Genomic DNA, 27,814 nt, shown 5'->3' with positions numbered 1-27,814 from the left:
CTCTTCCCCAGGCTAAAGAGGCTCAGGTCTTGCAGCCTTTCCTCATAGGGCAGGCGCTCCAGCCCTCTGATCATCTTTGTAGCCCTGTGCTGGGCTCTCTCCAGTAGCTTCATGAATGAAGATGACTGGATGACTGCCCTGTAAGAAATGACTGCAAGATCTGGGCCTGTTTAGCCTGGAGAAGAGAAAATGGGATCTTATCAATGTGTATAAATATCTGAAGGGAGGGTGCTAAGATGGTCTCCAGCAGTCTCTTCCAACTTCAACAGTTCTGGGAGATTCTTTTCACGGTAGGAAACATTTCCTAGGATAGAAGAAGTATTAGGACCTGAGAACTGCGTGACAGCACAGGGCTCTAATCTTCATGGAATGTAGTGAAGAGGTGTAAGATACTCAGAACATAAGTAAAATAGAGAGTAAAAATGTTACTAATTAGATGATATCATTGGAAAAAGGCAAAAGTTGTGTATCTTCAAGGAAGGCAAAGAGGAAACTCTGGGGAGCTACAGACCAGTCAGCTGAACTTCAGTTTCTGGGAAGAGTACAGAGCCAATTTTCCTAGAAGCTTCTTTCAAGCACATAAAAAACCAAAAAGGCTACTGGGAAGAGCCCATGTTGACTTAAAAAGGGCTAGCTGTGCCTGACTGACCTTGTTGCTGTCTACAGTAAGACTGACTTGGTAGACAAGGAGAGTGCAGTGATTTTTTTTTTTTTTTTTTTTTTTTTAACTTTGGCTTCAACAAAGCCTTTGAAACAGTCTTTCACAGACTGAGATACTGGCTGAGTAAGCAGACTATAAGGTGGTTGGGAAATTGTGCCACTAGTCACAGCCTTTAGATGCAGCATTTAAGCTGAAGTCCAGCAGGTATCTGTTGACTAGTGATGTGTCTCAGGGATTGCTGCTGGTACAAGTACTGTTTAATGTCTTTATTCATAACTGCGGTAACGAGACAGAGTGCTCTCAGTAAACTTGTGGATGGCAACAAACAGAGAGGAGTAGCTGATATGCTGGAGGGCAGGGCTACTATTTAGAAGTACCCCAACAGGTTGGAGGAATGGGCCAACATGAGTCTCATTAAGTTCAGCAAAGCCAAATGCTGAGTCACGTATCTGGAATGGAGAATGMCTGTGCATCAAGACAAACCGGCAGCTGACTGAATGGAAACTGGCTTTGTAGAAAAGGTGTACAACCAATCTGAATGAATCAAATGGAACTTAGTGTGCAGCAAAGTTGGCCAGCTTCAGTGATCTGTMTTAGCAAGAGTACAGGCAAGAGGTTGATGGAGTAGATTCTTTCTAATGAGCGCTTCTGAGACTACATATGGATACTGTACCTAAGTTTGTCCTTTCCAAGATGAGACAGATGTTGCTACTGGAGAAAGTCTAGTAGAGGGCCACCAAGATGATGAGAAGCTGGAGAATGTGAAATATTAGGAGAGACTAGGAGAAGGGTTGCTTAACCCTTAGAGGAAAGAGAGGGGAAACATGTTACTGTAGTCCTTTACTGCCCAATTAGGAGATTATAAAGAAAACGGACAGACTTAGATGACAGGACAAGGACAAGTGACAGGACAAGAAGCAGCAGGCATGGGTTGGAATATGGGAAATTGATTTTAATATAGGGTGGCTAAACACTGGCACAAGCTGTGGTAAATATTATTCCTTGAGGGCTTTGGTAGTTTGACTGGACAAGATCTTGAGCAACCTGAACTTATTGGCCCTGCTTTGAGTTAGAGGAGAGATAAACTAGATAACTTCTAGAGATTACTTCTAATTATTCGTTGATTCTCCATTTCTAGGCCTTTCTGATGAGAAGGGCTATATGAGCTCTCTTTTTGAATGGGATATGAGGCTTCTAGTAGCTGAGCTGTGTACACACTATTCAGTGCTGCCCATTCAATGCAAGGTGTAGATGCTGGAAGTTGCTTTTCATCTTGGACCAATTTTTGTTTGTTTATTTTTATCTCATTGAGAAGGAAGTCTGAAAATCTAGGGTTTATGGAAAGTTCATCTCCACCTTCAAAGAAGTCAGGAACCCTGACTACTTTGCTACTTCCATGCTTTTTAACTGTCAGTTATCGAGCTCTATAGGATTGGAGTAGTACAGCATGAGGAGGAATAAGTGACCCTTAGCTTGGGGCTTATGAGGCATTCCAGACCTAAAGATGAAAGGATGAAGAACAAATCCTCTGTATTATTAAAGTGTGTGAAAGGCATGAAACAGCAGGAGTCAAGTCAGTAGTTTGCACTTCCAGCACAGAAGAGAAGAAGGATATACTGGGATTTATTTTTGCAGCTTATTTGAGAGACTTTTTTCTTCCCCCCTCAGAAAGCATAGAACTGAGCTTTCTGTGAAATTGTGTGCCTTTGGCACCCTGGAAGTTGTACCAGAAAGAGCATTCTTCCATTCTTATCTCCCAGTGAAATGATTTAGTAATTAAATACTTCATTGGGACTGTGTTGTGTAACTGCCACTGGCCAGCTCTAAGCTGAAACTAAAATACTGATTGTCAGTGCTTGGAGGTTGGGGTGAGTATACACTTGAAATATTTGAATGAAGGAAACTTTTATCAATGAATGTTTCTCAATGAGAGTAGGAAGTAAGGTAAAGAGTGGTGATCTACTTGTTTTTAGCTGTTCCTTCAGCCTTGTTAATTGAACTTTTCTCTCTAAAATCTCTTAGCAAAACCCCTTAAATAACCTGCTTCACTCACTGCTCTAAAAAGTCCCTTCTCCCTATCTTCAGGGGGACAGGTGCTATGCAAATGTCTGCCTTAACGCTGTATGATGACAGATGTATTTTAAAGGTGAACAGGGTAAATTACTGCTGGTAGCTTATATAAGCCCTCTTCAAGTATCAGAATGCCAAGCCATTTGAGGTCAAATACTGTAGATAGGAGAGAAAAAAAAATTAAAGCATACTTTAAATTATGTAAGTAAAGGCATGTATATAAGTAAAAATAGTGCTCTCTGTGAGGATCTGTGATTATTATCTGTAATATCACTAATAAGTTACCATTATGCCAGGGCTGTGCCTAAAGTCACCTAATACTTTCAGAATCAAGTATAGGGCAATCACTATGATCACTTGATCAGTTTGAGCAGCCTACTGGCCTTTTACTGGGCCTTGCCACAAAGGTGAGGATATTGCTGCATGTGATCAAAGATAATGGTGGTGCATTTTAAATCTAGACTGTAACTGCTAAATCTCTCAGGAAGCAATTTTGATACAAACTCACTTTTGAAAAGGGAGTTAGTATCAAAGCCTTAAGAGCCCCTGGCGATCTGTGCCAGAGGGAAGAAGTGTTAACTGTTGGTTTTGTAAGGCTAGAATGCCTTATGTGCATAATCCTCATTTAGCTGCGATGTGTTCTTTGTGGCAGTGGGAATACCTTAGTCACCCATTGTTGCTAAGGCTGTGTTATTACCCAGTTGTTTTGCTCTGCTTCTCCAGGTGGGATCCAGAGGCACCTCTGCCAGTGAATCCCATGCAGGAGCCCTTACTGCCTGTGCTGCTGGTGCAAGTTGCTGAAAGATGTTGGCCACTCCAGTGTAGCATGAAAGCTGATGCATGGCAAAGGAGCTTTCTAGTGAAATGCTCAGAAAAGACTAGCTTGTTGTTTACAGCTTTTTTTTTTTTGCCTTGCCAGGCATGAGATTAGATGTGTCTCTTGTCCCAGATGTCTGTAATTAGGATATAGAGGATGCTAGGATTTAACTGATACCAAAGACATAAGCAAACTGGCTAAGGGCTAAGTTTCAGGTCAAAGTGAGCTAATTATTCAGTCATGCTTTTCTCCATACCCTCTCCCCCCCTACCCCCCACCTTCCTGCTGACTTTCTTTCAGATACAGTTGTTCTTGAATAATCACAATCAGTATATCAAAATAAATGCTTTACAGAGTATAAGATGTAAGGAGTTGCTGGCAAGACTGTAAATTCTCTCATGGAATGAATGATAACTCAGCTCAAGAGCCCTCTTGTCCTGGGAGTGGAGGAAATAATATAAATTTTCTAAAAGTAACTGTCAGTTGGAATTGCTCTGCATTCATCATGCTAGCCCTCTGCATCATTCATGAATGTCATAAGAGACTAAAGAATGGGCACTTCATGGTGAGAATGATTTTAAACAACCATCACACTTGTCTTTTACTTCGCCTGTATAATACTCACATAGGTGCACCTCTCTTAGTGGAGACTTTCCTTTCATGATTGCAAAAAGGGAAAACTATGGCAAGAGAAGCTGTGTATCGCTTATAGAATAATTTAAGATCATCTTGTTAGCTTTTGATACCCTTCTAAGAGAGGGGAGGAAAGATAGTGATTAACTTGTTCAGCAGAGACAGTGTCAAAGACTTGCTCTGTGTGACCTTGGGCAAGTTTAGAGAGTTCTTGGAACAGCAAGCTTCTAAATATGCATTTCTTTGTGTTACTGGCATTCCAGTGTTTGTGAGGGATGATGTGGTATTTGATGCGAGGTCAAAAAGCTGAGAATTCTGGATTTAGTTTTCATCAAATAGACCGAAGCAGCCTTATGCAGTCATAAAAGACAGGGCTTTGCCTATGCTAACAAGTATTGTGATACAGTAAGAGTAGGTTTTTGGAGTGAAATTTGGTACTAAGGACCTGAGGTATGCATTTTTCTTCTAAGGCTTTACTTTGGGTTAGCTCTAGTTTGGTGGTATGTGCTGATCACCTATTAACAGCTGGGTTGTACCTTCCCATTTAGTTTTACTTGAATCAAGTTTGTGTACTTGGAGACTGCTCTTATGTGAGCCAAGGTATAACAAATGGTGATTGAACAGGAAATTCACTTGAAAAGCATGTTTCTGATTCAAAGCAGAATCCTAAAGGTTAGCAAAAGGTTTGAAGGTCTTTTGAAAGCCTGCTTCCTATTCCTAGCTCTGCTGCTGACTTGGCTATGAGATTGAGCAAACCTGCTACCTTCTGTAGCTCTGGAGAATATCTAATGGCCAATAACTTTTGCTCAATTTTTTAAGAAGTACTCAAGCCTGAAAATTGGGTTTTGATCTTCTGCTGTGAAGACAATAAATGTAAGTTGCGTTTTCTATTATTAATACATATGAATAAGGAACAAACAGATGTATAAAGAAGAATGAAGAATTACTTCCTTTTGAGGACAGGGAAAAAATAGTGTGCAAGCTGGTCCCTTAAGGTGTTATGTTTCCTAAACTTGAAGTTACTAACCAAAACTGAAGGAACAGCAGTTTTGTGCTTTGTTTTTAATTGAATGAGTTTAAGGATCAAGACTAGAGAGAGAGGGATTATTTGCAAGAGACTTGAATAGACTGAGATCAACAGTAGCAAGCTGGTCTGCATCTGTCCTGAGCTGTATCTAGGCCATTTTGTTACCGTTAAAGTTCTGTAAAACTCCAGTGGTGAACTAACATCCCTATTCTTCATCTAGGCCCCAAATGAGCTCTGAAAGCTGTGCTTCTGGCAGTCTGAGTACTGCTTTCTGGTATTCTGCCTTCTGGGATACTCCAAGGACATCCTTTCTGCAGACCCTTTTATCAGGAAGCACTAACAAATAAAAACTCATGTTCAGACTCCAGCTCTTTGGCAGTAGGATACAACTAAAAAGTACTTCCATCTCCCTCTACTGAGGTGCAATCACAGTTGCACCTAATAAAGTGTCTGACTCGTAGATAACATGGTCCCCAATACATGCACTCCTAAACTTGTCCTGCAAGGATCGCAGTAACTATTGAAAGCTTTGGTCTAAAGTAATCTGGATTGTAGTCATCTTTCCCTTTATTACGGAGTGGTATCACAGCAGCCATGTTCTCCTAACAATGCTTATTTGGATAAAACAGTCTTTTGTGATCAGGATGCAATTTTCAATTACAGTTATGCAGCCTTATTTGACTTAAAAGACAAGCTTGATGTTGTCTTGAATTCAGTAGATGTCATTTTGTTTAGGTTTGTCCTTCAGTAGGTAGAGGTCTGGACCTACTGACTGGAACTGTTCTGTCTCTGGAGGAAGTTTTGATCGTCTTACTTGGTAGAGGCATATTGTGTGTCTTAAAAACATGCATCTGCTAGCTTGCTTTCACTTTGATTCTTCTGTTTTACATCATTTGTTCCTCTCTGTGTCCCCTGCAGGTTTTCTGGGCACTTCTACCCAGCAAACTCCTTATTTCTGTTGTAGCATCTGGCTGTTTTTAATCTCTGCTAGTGCATTGTGGTTGAAGTATTTTGTCCTTCTGAAATGAAAGTTATGTGTKTGTTATGAGAAGTGCATTTATTATGGAATACTTTTTATGGCCTATGGCACATGGAAAAGACCTGGAGGAATTGTCCTTGTGGACCTTTATAGCTTCACAATGCAGAACTTTAAAATAGATTAAAGAGGAGGCTGGGTAAGTGCTTGGAAATAAGATGTGTTTGGGATTATTGTCTAAACAAAGCACATAAAGGCTCAGACAACTGCTGAAAAGATGAGTACTTGAAGGAAATACATTTCCTCTACTGTCTTCCCTGGGTATCTATGTTGGGCTGGCACAGAAGTGACAGTGGACTAGCTGGATCCTTGTCTGTACCACTATAACAAATTTTTATGTAACTGAACTGTAACTGAAATCTGTTAAGTTTAAGTTGGTAAGCCTGTGGTCATCTTCAGTCCATTTTAGTAGTTGCTTCTGAGGAGATGATCAACATCCCTGTGTTGGTCACTTGCCCCATGGCAAATACAGATTTCAGAAAGAAATCAACCTTCCTAGGGTTGTGGATTTAGTATGTAGTCAAACTACAGATCCCTCTATCTTGAACTGTCTAGCAAAAACACTTTCTTCCTATCTCCATTTTTCCCTCTTCAGATATCTTTAATGCAGTGTAACTAATAAGCAGTAGCATTTTGTCCAGTGCAGTTTTTGGTTTATGCACACATACTGAGAGGATGCTGTAATGAAAAAAAAGCAGTGAAAACAAGGATGACCTGAACTGCTGCTTTCATTTTGTGAGTCTTGCAGTTTTCCTAACTCCTCCTCCTTTTTGTATAGGAGAAGCTCCTTCAAATTTTAAAGCTGGGAAGGAATTTCAGTTTAGTTTCAAGGAATATCAGCTTTTTGAGGGAGCATAAGATGAGAGTGGTGATCAGTCTGGATCTTGGAGGGTTTGTCAATGGTTTTCCTTTCATGAAAGGAAAACTCTTTTGAGCAAAGAATCTTACTCTTCAAGGATTAGACTGGAAGCTTTGCATTTTTCAGGGCTTTGTTCTTAGGCAATTTGAAGCTCTTGGTGAATAAAAGGATGTTTCAGCAGTCATTCCATAAAAAGTGTCAGATTTGTCTTTGCTTCTTGGATGGGTTCTTTGGAGAGGCCAAATGCAGAAGACAGTAATTAGTTCCTCTAAAACCCTTTTCAAGCTTTTTTCTTATCAAGTAGGTCTTTACACTAATAGACCTTTCTTTTTAATGTGAGATGGGGAAAGAGCAGGACTAGTGGTACAGATGTGCAAGCGCCATGCTTACGTGACCTATGTCAAGTACCAAGAGGGGAGGGTTGAGGAGAAAATAATAAAGCTTTAATTCTGATTACTGGCACCTAATTTTGGCTAGGTTTCTTTTTTCTTTTTTTTTTTTTTTTAATAGAATCAGAATAGATAAGGTTGGAAGGGACCTCTGGAGATCATCTAGTTCAAACCCCCTGCACCTACAGAATGTTAGACAGGGTTGCATCCAGCTGGGCTTTGAAGATCTTGAGAGAAGGAGACTCCACAACCTCTCTCAACAACCTCTTCCAGTGCTCTGTCGCTCTCAAAGGGAAGAAATTCCAACTCACGTTCAGGCAGAACTTCCTGTGGTTCAGTTTGTGCTCACTGCCTCTAGTCCCTTTGCATGGGAAAACTGAAAAGAGTTTGTCCCCATCCCCCTGACACCCTCCCTTCAGATACTTACACACATTGATAAGATCCCTTCTCAGTCTTCTCTTCTCCAGGCTACAGAGCCCAGGTCTTGCAGCCGTTCCTCATAGGGCAGATGCTCCAGCCCTCTGATCATCTTTGTAGCCTGAWGATGGACTCTCTCCAGTAGCTCCATGTCTCTCTTGTCCTGGGGAGCCCAGAACTGGATGCTGTACTCAAGATGAGGCCTCTCCAGGGCTGAGTAGAGGGGCAGGATCACCTCCCTCGACCTGCTGGCAATACCTAATGCAGAATGTGATCAATGTATGTGATCAAGTCATAGTAAATCAAAGGCATCCTTGGGTATCCTGATTTTGTAGGCCACTCCAAACATAATGCAGGTGCATTGACATATATGTTTGCAGGAGTATATACATAGGAGATGTTGATGTTTTACTCTAGTCTGTCTTTTTTTTTCCTTTGAAGTCCTGGTTTATGTTCAGATTCAGACCTATCATTATGTCTAAGGAAAAAAAATCTTTGATTTAGTGTGATATGAACTGAGAAAGGAAGAGGAGGAGTTAAATAAAATTGGAGAAACATTGCATTTGAATTTAAGAGTTTGGAATGACAGCTCACAACAGGACAAGCAAAAAATAACTGCTGTGGAGGCTGTGATGCCTGGGCAGATATGGGAGGGCAAAAGAAAGGGGCTGGCACACTGCTTCATACCTGTTAATGTCTCACTTTCTTTTAAAACCATTTTGAAGACTTAAAAAGTCAGTCAGATCACTACTTTTTTGATCAATTGTTGTTTTTCTTAATTATCAATTTATTTGGTAATAGTAACTCATACAGTTGAGTGGTTTATAAAATTCAGATTCACTTGAGAGTAGCTTTCCCTATGAGGATGTTTTATGCAGGCATAACTTTAAGAATACTTTTTTTTTTTTTTTGGCATGGTAATGTTTAGCAAGGATTTTTTTTTTCCAATACGTATGAGTGGCTTGAGATGTTATATCTAGTAAAGCAGTGAAACTTATGGTGCATTTATTGGGTAATACTCATGGAAATGATTAAAGAAAATCATTTGTCTCAGAAGCTAGAAATTGGAAATGCCTACTAGGACTTTTTTAGATAATATAGAAATTTCAGCACCCCTAGAGTTGGCTCATTTCAAATTTCAAGTAACAAAGTCACTCAAATTGTCCATGTTATTCTGCAGTTTATTGCAAAGCTAGATATAAATTTTACCTGTTTTCAGCACACTTAGTGCACTTCATGCGTTTGGACACTGTTGATGTATCTGACTGTTCTGAAATATATTCTTTTATCATTCTTATACTCCAAACAAAATCCATTATAGGATTTGAAGCATGTTTGATGTGCCAGAAGGAATGAATTAGCAAACAACTGTCAAGCTTTGCTTTTTACTCTGTCAGTGCACATATTTTTGACAATGTACTGGTACCAGCTGATGTCTTATCTGTGTTCCTGCATGGTAAACTTTTGAAAAGCAATATAAAGTCAGAAACAATTTGTGAAAAATCCAGGTGCTCCTTTTTAGTTTGTGCAACTTGTATTGTTTGCTTTAACTGATTCCTAGAATTGGTGTTCAAAGCATGTCTCCTTTCTCAAGAGTGTAGCTAGCATAAACAACATGTTGAACTGTCTGGCAGGATTAAGGCCTGCAGAGCTGTGAAACTGTTGTTCTGACTGGAAACTGAGTGGTCAAATATGCAGAAATTCACCTTAAGCTGTGAACATATTGGAGAGACCTTAATCCTTGGGACAGTGGTCTGATTAATCTGATTTACTTCCATTTACTGCTTTGAGGCATAGAAATATTTGTCAAAAAATGGAAGGCTCCTTTCAGGCTTTCCTCAGACCTAACTTGGGTAAAGTCTCCAATCTAGTTCATCTGTCTTCTATTAGAACAAAAATTGGTTGCTTTGTCCATCTTGGCTTGGTAGTAGAGCAGAATAGCATGCTCTACGATGAGCCTGGGAGTTACTTTTACATTACCTAAATATATAATGATGATTCCTGCTAGAGCAAATTTCATATCTTTACAGAGTTTCTGCAGATAGTATGCCTCATTCTTTGTATTTCTAATTTGCATTCTCTTACTAGTGCCTTTCCCAGTGATGGAAATTGTTCCTGGATTCTGCAGCTCATATACTATGACATAAGGGTCACCCTTATTTTTCATGTTTGAGTTTGTCAGAACTTCAGCCTTACTGAGACTTTAGGAGTCTTAAAATCTGCAGAAACTGTTGAGATTGTCATGTAATTGTCCCTTTAAAGGGCTGCAAAGTATAGTTATTATCAGGGTCTCCTTCATGATGTGGATTGGGTCTTATTTCACTCCAATAATTACCCGTAATCACTTATGAGGTACTACTGACTGCATCCTTTGAAAAATACTGCTTGAAAATAAGCTAAATTTATGTTCTTTCCCAAAACCCTAAGAACAACAAAATGTCATTGTTGCAGGCTTTCCTTTAGCTGTTTCCTTTTCTTGTTTGAAAGCAGAAGGTCATGATTATTAATAAATAAGATAGAACTTTTGCACTTGTATGAAGTATACCAAGTGACTCATCAGAACTACTGGACTAAGCAGAAAATATATAGTAACACCATAAAGTAGCCATAAAAAAAAATCCAAATAACCTAGCAATGAGTAAGGATAATGCCATAAAGTTACTCTGCTTGTATACTCCCAAGTCTTCGAATTTAAAAATTGCATGTCATCTAAGGTGTGGTGCTAACAATGCTAAGGTCACGGGTTTAATCCCTGTATGGGCCACTCATTTGAGGATTAGACTCCAGAGGTCCCTTCCAACCTTACCCATTCTATGGGTCTGTGGTTATTTGTCCCCTCATTAGTAAATGTAAAAGTTTCCATCCCCTTGCAAAAATGTTAAGGAGTAAACAGGATCAGATGCACTTATTTTGGAATCGTATGTAAAAATATAAAGATATAACTGAGGGAAAGGTACCTGCCATGTATCTTGCATGTAATTTTAGGTAGAAAGATGTTGTTATTAGGTTTATATTCTTCATATTCTCTGGTGAATTACCAGCATGATCAGGTCTATATATTGTCACAAAAAACCCTGGTAAGAAATGTTGTTTGTGTTAACCCAGGTAACTAACTAGCTTTTCAGCTGTCCTGATTTCCTTGTAATGTTCATGTTAAAAAGGTACTTTTTCTTTGAAGCGTTTGTAGAGTACTATGCACATAGGTATATCCGTGCACAGTTGCTCCAGTTAAGTGTTTGTGCATGGAAGTCTTACAATACTTGTCAAATGTTGCATTTTTCTGATCATAGTGAAACTGTTGCATGTTAGAGTTAGTGTAGCTGAGACAAAAATGGACGGTTGATGACTTAGTAGATGCAAATTGAGAGGATTTTTAAATGATGTGAGGAGATTCAAAGGATCCTTAAGGCACAAAAGAAGTTATATTTTGTCCAAATGTGGCAGACTACAGACTACTGCTTTACAAGATTAGTTTTAGGCAGGATATAGCAGTTTTGTGTTGATTAAAGGATATTCTCCCTTAACATTGTTTTCTGTTTTCTATTTTTTTTGTTTGTTTTTGTTTTTTTTAGGGGAAAGACTTTGGGCAATAATTATCATGTAAACTGATTAAAAATTGTAGGTGGAGGTGGTATCTTCAACTAAATATTTCTTAACTCACTAGGAGGTTTTACATATTTATATTATTTACTTATTACTTAACTCTTCTATTATGGAATATGGGAGTTGGGACTTTTCACAGCTGAGTGGGGAAGAACTTCTGCATAGAGAAAGTCTCAAGTTGAACAGACTTTAATTTTTCTTTCTTTTTAAAAAAGAAAAAAAAAGAAAAAAGCTGATGAATGCTTCAGTTAAACCAGTACCTAGCTTTTCTTTGTGACATTTTGTGGACTCGTAGAATAATTATGATTGGAAGGAACCTCTGGAGGGAGACTGCAGCCTGATCATCCTCCTCAGCTTAAAGTGGGGTCAACTAAGTAAAAATGTCAGGACCTTTTTGAGTTTTAAAGAAGGCAAAATCTTTGCTTGTGAAGTCCAAGGCTGTAATTTTACTATTTGTCCTGTTCAGTTCTCTTAAGGCTTTAAACTCCATAAACTCATGGGTGCTACAGTCAAGTGTAAACATTTTCAGTCAGTGGGGTTTTTTTCAGTGTGGTTACAATGTGATAGTGATTCTGATTATTCATTTTCTTTTACATAATGATCTCTCTTAGTATCTCCTTATCTTGCATATTCTGTGTGGAGTGACTATTTTATTCCTATTTCAGAAAAACTTTACTGATGCACTGTAAATATACCCACCCATTCCCAAGCAGTGCTCTGTGAGGAGAAAATGGGCTTTGTTAAACGATTAAATCTCGTGACAGGTCTATGAAGATATAATTGGCTCTAATTGATGCTCGCAGGAGCTCTGACATGCTCTGCCTGCAGCTAGATGGTAGGTAAGAGGTAAAGCAATTGTCTTTATAAATAGTGAAGAATTCTCTTCCTAGCTCATCTTTACTGCTGAAGGCCCAATATCCAGTACAAAAAAAAAGGGAGGATTCTGCAATTCCTGTAGGAATACTTTTGTAAAGTGGGTTTTAATCCAGGAGGCCATCAGTAATGAGTAAACTCATGTTGTTTTACCTTGCAGACTAAGAAAGACATAGCAAAGTATAATGCAATGCACAACAAACTAATAAGCTGAAGGAAGTGGTTTCTGATGTAGTTCATAGTAGGCTGTTTGAAATATCTGTGCATGAAGGGAAGCCATGGATAATTCACTATCCAATCATCTCTAACTGATTTGAGAAAATTGCAGATTTACTAGAGGAGCTGTTTTTATTTTAAAAGGGGGAGGGGAGCCCTTTCTACATATTTTGCAATTGTCTTGCATCCTCTATCTTAATTTCTCAAACTGAATTAAGAAATTGAGTACAGTCTCTAGAACTAACCTTTCTGAACATAAGTGATGTATATTCACTGTTCCAGTATGCCAGTGTGCTCTTATTAATTCAAAATTTGAGTGACATTTCCTGTCTAATCCTGATTTCAGACACATTTGTTTGAATTTACTGAAGGTACATTCTGGTGGATATACCTAGACCTAAAAGGTAGGAAATATGGATTCATTTTCACTCTCTCATTATGTCAGCTGTTCACAAATCACTTGCCTTCTATGGCCTGAATATTACCATCTGTCTTGATAATGTGTACTGAGATTTCCAGAGGAAGCATCTTAAGTGTGTCAATTATTTGTATTAGTTGTATAGTATCTATTTGGAATTCAGGTTGTAAAGAGCTTGACTGGAGCTGTGGCTTTGTAGGCAAGCATAAAAGTGACCTAGATATAATCTAACCTGTTTCTGTATCCAACTATACATAGTCTGTTCTGAGTTACTTGATTTTACTGGTTAATGAGAAAGAGAAATCAGCACTGGTTGTAGCTTAAGTTAAGCTGGAAAATGCACACAGCTTCCCCTGTACTTTCTACAGGTATCTTATGCCTGGTGCAGTGATGGGTGTTTCTACTTACTGTTACAGCTTGTGACCTGTTGTAAAAAGAGCTGAGAGAGCCAGTGGCTGAGGCATCAGGATGCGATGTTGTTTCTGACCTGCCTGTGCCTTCTGGGTCTACGACAGTAATGCTACTTACCATGTCTTTTAGCCATGGTTTACAAGAAGCTCAGATAAAATCCTACTCCTAACTCTGAGCAAGAATGAAACTCTGAATTCTGAACACTGTTCTCTGCTTCCTCCTGTGAGTCAATAATTCCTCTGGTGAGGTTTGGTGGTGTTCTTAAAAGTAAGATCAAGGAATGCATTCCCAGGCTAAATATGAAAATAAATGTTACTGGAAATATGTAGATTAGACATACTGAAATCTTAAGAAGTGTTCAGGAAAAGGAAGGTCTCCCACTCTGGATAGTATTTGGTTGAAGGCAAGGCCAGTGTCAAGGAGAGTTGTCAAATATTCCTTTTGCATCCTATGCTTCTGAAAGGCATGGGTTTTCATGTTGGCTGTATAGTGGTTAGTGAATTTTTCTTTTGGGAGAGAGAAGAGGAGTTGTAGTGTCTTTTTTGAATGTTTTAAGCAGTGTATTACAGAATTGTCTAGGCAGATATTAGATCTGATGAAATCATGTATTCCTGATGTGCTGTTTGCTTGTCTTATCTCAAATGCTTCTTTGTATTTATTTAGGAACTCCCACCTGAAATGTGGTTCAGCAGGATATGTACAGTGAACCTGTCTTGAGTGACTTGACTTGCTTGTGGTTCCCCTGCTGTTATGCATATAGGAACATGAGGATGTTTTGAATAACATGCATACGCACTTAAATTCATTACTGAAAGTATTTGTATCAGTCTAGAGTCCATGCTCATTTTAATGATAAACTTTCCTTAAAAAAAAAATAATCATGTTGTTTTCTGCTGGATCTAGGGCTAGGAGGCTAATGATAAAGGAACAGATATTGTTTGTATGATAAAAGTTGTCTTGTCTTCATGTCTTTTTGTTAGTATCTCATGTTCTAGAGCCATTACTCTGGCCCTGCAAAAAACTTTGCCAGTTTGTAGAAGGAAGAATGCATATGAGATGGAGAGGGCAGTCTAAATCTCCGTTTCATGTGTGTCTTAAAGCAGATAAAGAATCATTTCCAATATCAAGAAGAGCTCAGTGTCATTTGTCACAACATAGGAGAGAACAATGCATACTAAAATCCTTCTATTACCTAGCAGGGTCTGGAAACAGAGATCTGTCATATAATCTGTTATTTTTTCTAGTAACTTCTCTATTCACTGTCAGTGGCTACTGTATCCACTGTCAGCCTGGCTGTAATTTCAGCACTCTTAGTGTAAGAGTTTACTTGCTTATGTCCCTTTTGGAAGCCATAACATTACTACTAGTTTGGGGAAATAAATAAAATAGTGAATTAATGCATTCTTGTTTGGTTTTCTGTTTTGTAGCTGGTGCCACATATATTTTTGGGAAGAGTGGAGGTCTCATCTTGTACACCTGGCCAGCTAATGACAGACCAAGCACAAGGACAGATCGTCTTGCTGTGGGCTTCAGTACAACAGTGAAGGATGGCATCCTTGTTCGGATTGACAGTGCGCCTGGGCTTGGTGATTTTCTGCAGCTTCACATAGTGAGTACAGATAGGTTCATGTCTGTGCCGGACCTGAATTTCTGTTAACTAAATCTGGATTTGAAGAAAATCATTGTTATAAAATAGCATTTGTTTCCTACTTTGTGCTTCCAGTATCTTCAGCACTTACCAAATTAATCTGTTTAGGTAAAGAAGTGAAGTAGTTCTTCATGGCTTTGTAGATCTGGCTGAATGGAATACACATGGAACCAAGTGGGAGGTGGGGGAGTACAGTAAGTCCTGTGGGATTCAATAGCAGTAAGATTTATTTGAAAATAGAAATATTTCATGACAGTCAATCTGTGGAGTATTACTCTTGTCGGAAAGAAAAGAATGAAATAGAGAATTAACTCTTCTTGCCTCAAAGGTTAAATGAGAATTGACTGGGCTTTCACATGATGTGAAAGAGTTGGTCTGAGTATTGCTGTGTGGTTTGTTTGTTGTTTCGTTTTATTTATTTATTTGATTAGGTAAACTTAGCTATAGGTGGTTTTAGGGAGACAATGGAATTTTTTGAGAAAAATGGAAGACTAGGACTAGAAATTAGGTTAGGAGGTGTGGGGGTGTGGTTGGTTGTTCATTTTCCTTTTTAAACAAAATTAACATCATAATCTTCTAATAAATTGTTCTGTAGTATTTGTAATATATGTCCAGTGTTTTATGTCTTAATTCACAGTAGAGTGGGGGATAGGGACAGGATTTGTATGAGCTCCGGAGCTGTTTGTTTGACACACACTTAGATAAAGTATATGTAAATAGGAGGAATGCCAGTGGTTAACATATGGACCTAATGTGAATGCCGTTGACTTTTAAAGGAATTGAAGATATTCAGAATCTCACTGAAGCACTTGATATATTGCAGCATGGTTTTGAAGCAAAGGTTAGAGCTAGAACTTATTACTGTTTAGGATAAAACTAAAAATTAAACCATTTAAAATTAAGATTTGAGTTGGTTCAAATATGGTTGTGAACCATTAGGCTATCACCACTTCTAGTTTCTTTCTTTTTGTGATATTTACAGTTATTTAGTTTGTAGTTCCTCCTCTCCTCCCCCTGCCCCCTGTATGTATATATACATATATATATACTGCTTTCTTTATTTGGGGGGGAAGAATACTGTAGATGTGACAATGTCATGTTTGGTGTGTATTAAACACTTGGAGGAGGAAGTGGGGGGGAAATGTATTAAAGCAAAGATGAACAGTGTTAATGTTATATTTACATAAATTTAGCAACTTGACTTTTTCAGGAGCTTTCTTTTGATACTTTTTTGATGCTACTTTCTGAATTCTGACTTCCTTACACTTGGGTGTTGTATTGGTAATGAGAGATGGCAAAAGCCAATTCTCTGCATCACTGAATTAAAATGTAATCCAAAAGTCTTAGTGTATAGTCTTACTATACTTACTCACTATACATTACAAATAGTCTATACTTATTAAAGTTTAACAAGATCTAATGTCACTTAAAAAGTTGTGAAAGTGGCTTTTGCTCTGCYAACAGGCATTCCCAAATGCTGTCTCATACGTTTTGGATGCCATATATGCTCTGGAGTGTTCATTATAATCTCTTTCTGTCTGTAAGATTCAAAGTGTAGAAAGATCTCAATAACATTTTTTTTTACTTCCTTTATTTATAGATCTGTTTAGATTCATCTTTTAATTATGAGTCTTTTAGACATCGTAGAAACTTATAAACTAAGGCATCTGTTCTATATGACAAAGAAATCACAACATCTGAAGCTGTTTTCAGATTTATAGTGAGATATAAGCTGGCAGCCTAGCGAAAATGGATGGCATACCATCCAGATCAACGTGGCATGTGAAGTATGAGGTGTTTGTGTGAACAGCACTAACTGTAGCAGGTAGAATGGGAACACTTATAACAGCATCAAATTCCCCCCTTATGAGATTTTTCAGACAACTTGGAGCACTAAGTCCAAACCTGTACCAGAAAATTACCTTGTGCAATGGATGCTTAAGAGACTACACGTTTGAGTTGTGATCAAATGTTTCTGTAGTTTCATTCAACTTATGCTTCCGTGGCTTCTGTTTCATGATTTACAACATGCAAAAATCCTTGCAGAGAACAAATGAAGAGGGGAAGACAGCTGCTGGTTATGATGGATATTCTGCTTTTGATGACTACAGCAACATAGATCACCCACCCATGCACACTGCTGCTTTATTCTGCTGTCATTCAACCAGATGCTTATTGTAAACTATCACCTCACCTCTGGCTCTTCAGAGTGGGGTTGTRAGGAAGTGACACAGGTCCAGTTTGAGTTGTGTGTAGAAAGTGAACTCTAGGCTTAGACAAAATCCTAGTGAATTTGGGGAGTTTTGCTCAAGTGATCTTAAGCTAATGGAGATCTATCACTTAGCACTGGGCTGCACCTGAAGTCCTAGAACATGCTGATTCTGAAGTAATACCTGTAAGAAAAAGCCAGTCTTCCCTGAGTTAGAGTTAACATGGCTAAATGGGACTGAGCAGGAAAGGCTGTTTACTTACTGGCTGAGTATAGTATAACATGTTTGCCTAGCTAGGAAGTGAAATAACTAATGAGCAAGAATGGCCAGCCTACCTACCAAGTAAGGAAGGGAATTCAAATGAGTTCTGGAGCAAAATAGGAGATTTTTCTGGATCATTAGAAGTTTTAAAAGAGCAGGAGGTATAGAATGTCTGAAGAGCTAACATATGCCATGAAGACAAAAATCTAGGGACAATTTGAGATTGGACTGTACCTGAGGGTGCACTCTACAGGTCTTCTGAAATTATTCATGTGTTAAAACTACCTAACTGAAGTTTTCTGTTATAGATGAGTTCTCTGACTTCCAAATAAGGTGCCTTTCACAGGCACAGCCTGAGGATTATCATACGCACAAACACTTGGAAACTTGACTGTTCTCAAGAGGATATCTTCTAAACATTTGTAGCTGTGACTTTTGTGGAAGTTATATTAATGTTTGCTTTTAAATATCCAGTTATTTTAACCTAAAATTTGTGTTATTAACAAGATATATCTTGTTATATTGCCATGTAAGATGTGGCAAATGCAATGTGGTACCTTAACAAGTATCCTGTCTTCCCAGCACAATCTTCACTGCGTGCAGCAGAGCAGGTTTCCCACTTGAACTGTATGGACTAGACAGTGCTGGAGCTACAGAGGCTGGGGTGGCCCTTCTGTCCTCTAGTGGCATGAGGTAACTTARGCTCTCTGGCAGGCAGAGATTCCTGCAAACTTGACTTCTGAGGGTCACGTAGAGCATGTTACAAGTGCTTACTTCCTTTCTACAACTATGTATATTGATAAATAGAAATTGTAAGTTGCATCTTACTTTTCTCATAGAATGGCAGTCATCTTAAGCAGAGACTTGCATCCTAGTTTGGTTTAATTTCTTTTATTGATGACAGAAATTAGTATATCTGCGTTAATTAGCAGTGAAGCAGGTTAGCAGCATGCATACAGTCAATTACTACTTTTCCTTAGACAGAAAGGTATTTACCAGTTAATGGGTGGTAATTCCTTGAACTTGCTCACAAAAGGACAAAACAGTGCTAAGCATTGTGGCTTGTCTGGAGAAGGGGGAAATAGTTGAAAAACAAGGTTAACATATAATTTAATACTAAAAGGCAAGAAAACAGGCAAAATATCAGTATATTGGTAGTGAGAGTAACAAAGATACTTTACAGAAACCCTATCCAAAGGCATGAAACTGGTGTTTGAATAGATGCAAATCCTTTTGCCATCTTTGTACTGCAAGTTGTGGCATGTGCAGTAGGGGTGAATTTCTCAGTACTGTTAGTTCCTGTATATTCCACTTGGCTCTTTTCATGACTGTTTTAATGATGTCTACTAAGTTATTGAAGATATTCCGTTGAGAATGGTGAAATGACATTAGAGATTAACTTGGTCCCCCTTTTTCCTATGGAATTTTTATAGCTATAAATTGAAAGATAAACCTCAGTGAATCAAGAAATCTGTTTTTGAATAAACAGAAAAGATTCCTCTTAAATCTAGCCTTGAAATTGTAGCCCTTCCTGGTTTTTTTTTCTGGATCAAATGAATCAAAGCTCTACAGGTAGGAGATGCAACAGCAGCTAAATATTTTAAGCTTTCAAAAGGCTGTATGTCTGTGAGCTGCTGAAAAACGTCTTTGTATTATTGGATGATGGGCCTAGAATAGCACAGAGGAAGGCTGGAACTTCTTAAGAAAACAGTTGAGAAAGGACATGCAACATCAGCAAAGCCATGTGCTATGTAACAGCCTGTGGCTGGAAGGAAGCCTTTGTTCCTGACCAAGTACTCTGAGAACACTTGTGCAAAGAGATTAGCATAATTTAGGCTGTGCATGCAGAAGGAACATAAGATAATTGCTTACCAATTATGTCAGATTTATAGCATGAGAGACCATGGCAAACATATATAACTTAGCCATTATTATCTTGCTCACCAGCAGCTGTATCTGAATGAGCTTCAAATTTGAGGTATACATGTTTGGTGGCCATTTTGTCAGCTGGTGCAAATTGCTAGAAATTCTTTGTGGTTTTCTTTCTTTTTGATAGCACTGTACAGTTTAAACACYCAAGAATCCTGTCCCAAAATGCCCCCAGAATCTTATCCTGTCCTTTTCTAAACTCTTTGGATCTGCAGCACCCTATGTGTTTGTATTTGCATGCCACATTTACTCTTTCCTAGAACGCAGAAGAGCAAGTAAAGGAAAATTAATTTGAAAGGGAAAAAATTGATCTACAGTTTTTCAAAACTGCTTTTAAAAGTGTTGTTGTTACTGCTGCTTTTATTTCAAAAGGGTGCCTAAAAATTAGTTTTTAATGTTTCCGAATGAGTTCACATTATGCATAGAAATGTTTTTTTAATCAGTTAGCTCTTGGGGAAAAAAATGTCTGTAGTATGAGAGCAGGAGTGGAGAAGAAACCTTTGTGGCCTCTTTCCTCCATGTGCCAGTCTGGCTGGCCTGGCTTGGTACTGTGCCTCCTCAAGTGATCTTAGTAACTTTTTGTGCTGCAGTCCCTGCTTAGCTGCCAGTGGCTCCACCAGATGGATGAATGAATATATATGTATAGCTGAATGCAACAGTATAAGAAATAGCATATTGATGTCATGTGGCTAAAGATAATGAATTTTTTTTTAGATCCCTAGCTCTATTCAAGCAGTATGGAAGCTCAGTGCTTTGATACAGGAATTCATCTCACTTTCTGATGGTTTATGTGGAGATTCTGATGCTCTCGCTGTTGTTACTGAAGGTCATAAAGCTGATCTGATGTATGGTAGGAAGAGCTGTTAGGGCAATTYTATCATGAATGGTCAAATTGCAAGTTGGGCTGCAAGTTAGCCTGATTAGAGTCACAAATCTGAAAATAACCTTGGGGCTTCAGCTGTGCAGGCCAGCCAAGTTCAGGTGGATAAGAGTGAAAATTAAGAGCTGGGGAAGATAGAGGAAGAATCAATGGGGGRAAATAGTGTGAGTAGTTTTATGCACATCTTTAAGTTTTGTAAGTTTTATAATTAAACTCAGCAGCTTTTGGTTTTCCAGAGACAGGGGTTTGCTGCCTCATCAAGGAAACTGGTGTGTAGTAATAAGATCATACTTCGGTGTAGTGAGCAGAATTAACTGTACTTTGAGAGGAGAGGGCAGCAGGGGGAAAGAAATCCTGCCTACTTCAGTGTTGTGTGTGTAGCAAAGCTAGTGTGTTACACTTTGGTAGAAGTCCAGAAATAAAAACTATGCTCCTAAAAATTATAACAAACTTGCTAATGTGGGAGGGATTCATTCCTGAGTATAAAGCTTCTGTTTAAAATGGATTCTGAAGTTTAAAACTGGTTTACTATGTGAAAGTTTTTCTCGAGACTTGCTGTAGTTTCATGACTCAATATTATATATTAAATGATCAGATCTTGGAGCCATGTGCAGTATTTATCCAAAGACCCTGAATTACAATAAATATTTTCAATTTTTGCATACTATGTAAGCAAATACTGCATTTGATATAATATTTAATCTCTCCTGTGATTATAATGTTTATGTAGAAGACTTCATGCAGAGCTTTGCTATATATCATAATATCAAGGAAACATTAGAACTTGTTTCCATCCAGGGAAAATGTAGATTTTGCATTTCATGATGTTTTTCTTCAAATGTTAATTACAAGAAAGTGAAGTCATCTGGGCTTTTTGATGAGGTCAAACTGAGAAACCAGGAGAAACTCCAGTGAAGTTATTTCCTTGAACTATCCAAAGCCTGAGGGTTGAGATAAGTCTTGAGGTTTTTAGTGTTCATTTAAAATCAGGCTAAAATCTTTCGTACTTGCAGACTCTCTACTAACAGTTGGTAAGATGTACATCTTCTCCTTTACAAGAAGCACCAAATTTACAAGCATATTCATACTAACCCATCTTACTTCTGTATGCTTGGATAAATTTCACTAATAGATTCTAAATTAAATCTACTTTAATAAAAGCCTTTTTCACCTTTTCTATGGTTGCATCGAAAAATTCTTAATCTTGATGGTAATGGATAGCAGCAGGGTATGATAACTCATTGCCAATTCAGAGAGAGAACTACTCAAAAGCAATTAAGCAAGGGCAGTTGTCAATTTAACTTACCCCGACTTGATATCTGATGCAATCTTCTCATGAGAGGTTAACAACTATTTGCTATCACATCAGCTACAGTGAAATGAATTGTTTCTCCATTAAGCGTCTAGAAAGAGCATCTTAAACAGAAACATAATACTGATTTTTACTACTGAAATACAGATTTGATCTAGCACAAACAACGTGTAATGTGTTTGCACTATGACCCATTCTTAGAGGCAGAGAAAAGCTAACTTGATCATTAAAGTGCAGCCAGTTCTGGAGTAAAACTCTGCTGTCCCTTAAGACATGAAGGGCCAGTCACTAACAGTTTTATATGGGAAATAAATGAAAATGCTGCCTCTTCATTCTTCATGGATCTTAAGTGATGATTCAGAGAGGAAAGTGCACTGAATTGGAGCTTGGCTAGAATTCTAACATCCAGGCTCTTACAAATGTAGCCATGAGATCTTCACTGACTGAGCTTTCAAGACATTGGGGCACAATACTTGCTCAGAAACATTGCCTCAATAATTATTTTAATCTCTTAAGACCTATTTCCTTTCAAAATATCTATTTAATTCTCACAATCTCTTCAAAAGATACATATGAACAGCCTTATAGAATAAGAAAATTAACATATCAAGATGAAATGATGTGCCTACAGGTATAGCATGAGAATGAGAGCTGGGTGACTCTGGTTATTCATCACTTCTGAGATTAGTGCGCCTCAGCGTTTCTTTTTCTATCATGAAAGAGTGATTGAATACCAACTACTGGAGAGAGTAGCTCTCTTGGAAAACTGTTATGGTCTACATCATCTCCTGCTATTGCCCTCAGCATTTCCTGCTGCCATATAGTTGGTCCTGAGTGGTGTTGTGTGTGTGTGTGTGTTTTTTTTTTTTTTCAAGCAAATGCTGTTGGAGCCTGAACTTGATTAGTGCCTGTGTTGTTGGTTTTGAAGCTTGGAATGATATTATTTGTGCTAATAAGCTTCTCTCTTTAGTTAACCTTTCAGTACATAAAGCATGATTGAACTGAAAGTTTCCTGCTGGTTTGAAAGGCTTTTATGTTAAATATGCAACTTGGGCATTTTCTTCTTCCATTTCTTTATGAAAAAGTGGGATGGGGGAGACTACAAGCACAGTCTGAAACTCAGTTGAAGTAAAGCTTATGTAGTATGAAAGTGCTTTTAAATATTTTGCCATGTCTTTTTTTCTGCTACATTTAAACTCCTGGTACTTTGTTTATCTCTTTCTGTAGGCTGTAAATTGCTTAAACTACCTCATGTGACTGGTATAATCTGGGCCAGCATGATGCGTAAAGCATTGACTGAGTATGTTTTTTGCCTGTACTTGATCACTAGATGTATTACTAGCTCTGAATGTCTAGATTCACTTCCATTGTGTGCAGCTTTTGTATTAGCTTATTCTTTATTTTTGTTAATTACTGATGTCAGGAGTGCAGTTCTCTAGAAGCTGGGTAACGGAAATCACTAAGCATGATAAAAGTATCTTATACTGAGATTTCTTTGCTGTCTTATGTCTCTCTTACTCTATTTTTGGACACCTCATCTGAAAGCCAGTAGTGCATACAGAATTTCAGTTTTTGGATCATGTAAAACTCTTAAAGGCTGAATAGCATCATAGTAAAGAGATGGAGTTGATCAGTTCTCTCGGGAACCATATTGTGCTTGTAGTATACTATTTTGACTGGATATAGTGATGAAATTCTCTAACTTGTACCCACTTCCCTTGTTTTAGGGGGAGAGGATCTAATCTGAGTTCTGTAGTCTGCTTTAGGTTCATCTCTAACATGACTTTGTACAAAGTTGCACGCTATCTGCAGGTGATTCTTTTATAGAGGATATAATGTAACCCAAGTATATTTAGAGGGACTAGGCCCTCACTGCAATGAGCTTTTGGCATAGTTCAAGTGAGCAATGCAAGGTACAGCATTTCAGACTGAAGTAAATGTACCTCCAACATAATAGATAATGAAGAGAGGTTGATACAGCCTTCCAGTAGTGACTACAGACCAGCTTGTGTCATGATTTGGACATCACAGAGAAAGAACGGGGGATTCTTAACTGCTGTGTTGTGAGTGGTTACTGGCATATTTGGCCAAGAAGCGCTCTTCTTATTTAGCTGGAGGAGTCGAGGGAGAAAAGTGAGTTTCCCAGAGGTGCTGTTTTCTGGGTGGTGGTGGTGTGATTGTGCTGAAGAGTCAGGGCAGGAAAAATTCTTTAATCAGGCAGTCTGCTCATGTTGAGCCTGTAAGTTTACACACTATAGGGTTCACTTATGGTGTGTTGAGATTCCTCTCTGAGGTGCTCTGTCAGCCCCCAACATCATGGGAAGTTGGGACTGTCAACAGCTTGCCACAGATGATTGTTCTGTAGAATTATAGCATCAGATCACCATTAGGACTTGGTTTTGCACCCTCACAGCTTTAGAAAGAGGAATCTTAGTCTATTGTTCTGTTATGCTAAAAATACATATATATATATATATCTGACATGATATCACAGGAAAAATTCTATCTTACTGATTCTGTCCTGTTGTGAGACTGAATAATTCTCTTTCTTTGTTGGTACTTTGAAGAATTTTATGAAATGTCCTCTGTACATTTGTGGGGCTTCTCAATTCTTGGCTGTATAAATGTAGCTCTCATGGTTTTCTGTGAGCCCTTGAACTGCATTTGTGTCTTCTGTTCCCCCTTTCTGTGRAGGAGGAAAGGAGGTTGTGGCTTCTCATATTTCCTTAAATCTTAACCAAGTCAAATAAAGTCACAGTAATTGCTACAAGCTATCTCAGTTTCTAAAAGGAGATGATCTCCCCCCACCCACCCCCAGCCAAATGATCTCCACTTTGATTGATGGGTTTAGGAGAAAAAAAATTACAATTTTAAGGAACTGGCTGGGTCACCAAGACCAGTCCCCTGCCCTTTGTAGGTATCATGGCTTCATCTTTTCTAGCCTTAACAGATCAGCTGTCAGCTGCACTGACAGAGTAATTGTATTCTTTGTGCCAATGACTCCTCCCAGTGCTCCTTTAAGCTGCATGTGTAGCATAGTGGGATGTTTTGAGGCTATGCCAGGGCTAGTGCCAACTCAAACATCTAAGTTCACATGTTGCAGCTACAAGCAGACTTAATGTTAAATTCAAGTACAGAAGCATTATAGCTCTTTTTAGGAGGAGTTAGTTATTCAGCTACAGCACCAGATAAGCCTAGCTACTTTGCTATAGACTAAAGCTGGCTTGTGGAGAGCCACCACTGTGCCTGCACACATCATGTAATGTCTCTTAGAAAATGAGCTATCTGTCCCACCTTAGTATCCCTTCTCAACACTTCTTGCTGTAGCTTAACCAGTGAGATAAATCAGTGCTGTTATTTTTCAGTGGAATAGTATAGAAAAGCAAGGAGTGTGACTCTTGCGTCATTTCAGGAGGCATCTGAAGGTTAGAGAATACAAAGACCTTTTTTAAAGTCCTAGTCCTTTAAGTCACTTTTTTTGCTGGCTAGAGTTTTTCAAGTTCTTGGAGAGGAGGCATCAATGGCCATCAAATGACAGCCAGGTGTATGTATATCTATTTACAGTCCAATCTGGAACAGAACTTGATTTGTTCTCCACTCCAAGGGAAGCATTCTGTGGCTGTGGACAGTATGTTAGCCACAAAACAGTCAAAACCCAAGTCAASAGCTAAGGCCACATTTCTTTCTTGCTTTTAGCTTCCCTGACAAAACTCACCTCCTGCTTATAATGGTTGGTTAAATAATATCACTTTCTTGCTGTCCTGCTCTACTGCATTACTACTTTATTCTAGTATGTGTACTTAATCCCTTGAAATCTATTTCAAATTAAGCAAAACAGTTTTTTTAATGAAAATATCTCTGTTAGTGTGCAAATGTCTTTTAATGATGTATCTGGATCTTACATTATTTGATATCAGTGCTGTAAAAATGAAACTGCTCAGTTCATGCTTAAGATCTTCTGGGTACTTGGGAAATTATCTACACGATCTTAGTTAACTATGTGTTGTAAAATCCTTTTACAACAGTAAAGTGCACTCAATTTAAAGATCACATTCTCAGCCAATGACTTAGGACAACCCACTGGAAGGAAACTTGTGTCATGGCTTAAACACTTTTTACATAATTCTTTGAGCACTTGTATATTCCAGGCTCTCAGTGGCAGCTGATGTGAAATGATCAATGCTAGGTTAGAAAGGAAATGGGCAGTCTTCTGGTTTCTGTTGTCAATCTAAGAAATGATAAACTCTGACATATTAGATGACATATTGGCTCAGTTTATAAAAACTTGTATCGGAGAAGAAATTTTGTGATATGTAGTCTGGAGCCTCAAAGTGGTTCCCATGATGGTTATTAATGTGCTTCCAAATCTGAGAGATGCAGCTTGGTAAGTTTGACCTTTGAGATAATTGAAAAGACATCAGTTGTAATGTGAGACGCTGCACTGAAGGATAAGGCCTCCTCTTTGAGGACAGAGGGCAATGCCTTGTTACATGTTGAAGCAGTGCACTCAAAGACTGGTCTGTTTTGGCTGTGTGTCTCAGCATTTTCTGACCAGCTGCCCAATGTTTTTTCCTGCTTACCAGCTTCCTATCTCCCTCCTACCACAAGAGCTTTTTGTTAGCAAGTTACTTACATTTCTTTACTGGAGTGGGGTAGCTGGTGATTTCTTCAATGCTGGGGAAAAATTTGAACTTAGGCTCTAACAGAATCATCGTATTTTTTGTACTTGAATGCATGTGCTCATGTGTTAAAGGCCACCTTTCCCTGGGAAAATGAGCCTTCTCAGAACTGCTGATGAGAAAAGAGGTTTGGGAATCTGGAAGCTGCTTCTATCACCCAGGCAAGACCTGGTCAAAAGAATGCATTTGAGGTAGTCAATACAGACAGCTTTAGCTGCTTAGCGTTGTTTGGTGCCTTTTTTTTTTTTTTTTTTGGACTGTAGTACAATGACTTATTTAAAAAAAAATAAAAAAATCTTGGTGTCTCCTGCCTGGAGCAGGATTCAGGTTGTGAAACCAGGCAAATAAGGTGCAAGGTGAATTCATCTGCAGCTGTGCTCTCTGATGAGGTTATTGCTTTCCATTTTTGTTCAGTGTTATGCCTCGTGGTATTGCTTCCCTTCAAGGTAAGTATATTTTTGCCAAATGRAAGAATGAAAATGGAGAAAAATGTTCTTGTCACTGGGCTAAAATTAGAAGGAAGAAAATGACTCCCTGTGTAATTTGGCACTCTCAGCTTACATTCCCTGGACTAAAGTGCCTCTGGTCCACTTCACTGTCAAATGCACTCTCTTGGATGTATAAATTAGGTCCAGAGACTTGAGTATGATGGGATTTGTTTTTTGTTTTTTTATTTATTTTTTTTAAAGGATAGAAGTAGACGAAGACACTATAGGTCTTTGCCTCAGACTGCAAATGTAATCTTGAGAGGTGCTTTGCTGCCTCATGCTGAACTGGGTTTGTGCTGCTTCTCACGATCTGTGAGCTCCTGCTTCCCTTCCTGCGTTAGAGCTGTTCGTTAATAGAATGTGGACAATGTACTCAGAAATGTACCATTGTAAGGATGTGCAACATAAATTAATCTTAGATTACTTGATTACTTAGATTACAACCCTGATAACTTTTTGTTGTTGGATTTCTTTGTTATTCATGTCTCATTTGACTGACRGACTTATATAAACATGGATAAGACTAGTATGAATAAGCATAGCATATAATTTTAACCTATGCTTCTGAATATAGTGTAATTGTTCTAGAGCTGTGTGGGCAAACATCTTGCCAGTTTCTACATCAACTTTTATACTGCAAGAGGAGTTTCTGCAAACTTGGTGACGTGACGTGTGATATCCTGGAAAAGTGCCAAACTGAGAAAACTCTATATTAGTGTACAGGAGGAGACTGTAGTTTTCAAAATCCAGGGATGATGGGGAGAGTACGATCCCTTTAGAAGCAAGGCTGAAATATGCATTTCTCAAAAATCCGACAAGGAAATACAAGTTAATATCTAAAATGGGCCAGCCTTTCCTGAAACTGTATATAAAGAGTACTTACGGTGTTAACAGTCCCAAAAGTAATCAGAAGTTATCTGCAAGTAAAGCTTCCTCAGAGTGGGAATGTGGGATAAAAAGTGATATAAAATTAATAT

General features: G+C 38.4%; 1 protein-coding gene across 2 annotated transcripts in view; it reads left to right on the top strand.

Annotated features, from left to right (window-relative positions):
- NRXN3 (neurexin 3) overlaps positions 1–27,814 on the top strand; it is a 960,107-nt gene that overhangs the window by 688,087 nt on the left and 244,206 nt on the right. For both annotated transcript variants that reach the window (XM_085317601.1, XM_085317600.1), the window contains one exon: positions 14,858–15,039. In XM_085317601.1, coding sequence (XP_085173727.1) covers positions 14,858–15,039 — 182 coding nt within the window. The remainder of the gene's footprint in view (positions 1–14,857; positions 15,040–27,814) is intronic.

Source organism: Rhea americana, unplaced genomic scaffold (genome assembly GCF_003343005.1).
Source record: "Rhea americana isolate MKP2758 unplaced genomic scaffold, rheAme1 scaffold_5, whole genome shotgun sequence".
NCBI lineage: Eukaryota > Metazoa > Chordata > Aves > Rheiformes > Rheidae > Rhea > Rhea americana.
Note: the sequence above shows the minus strand (reverse complement) of the source record. Positions and strands in the feature narration are given on the sequence as shown.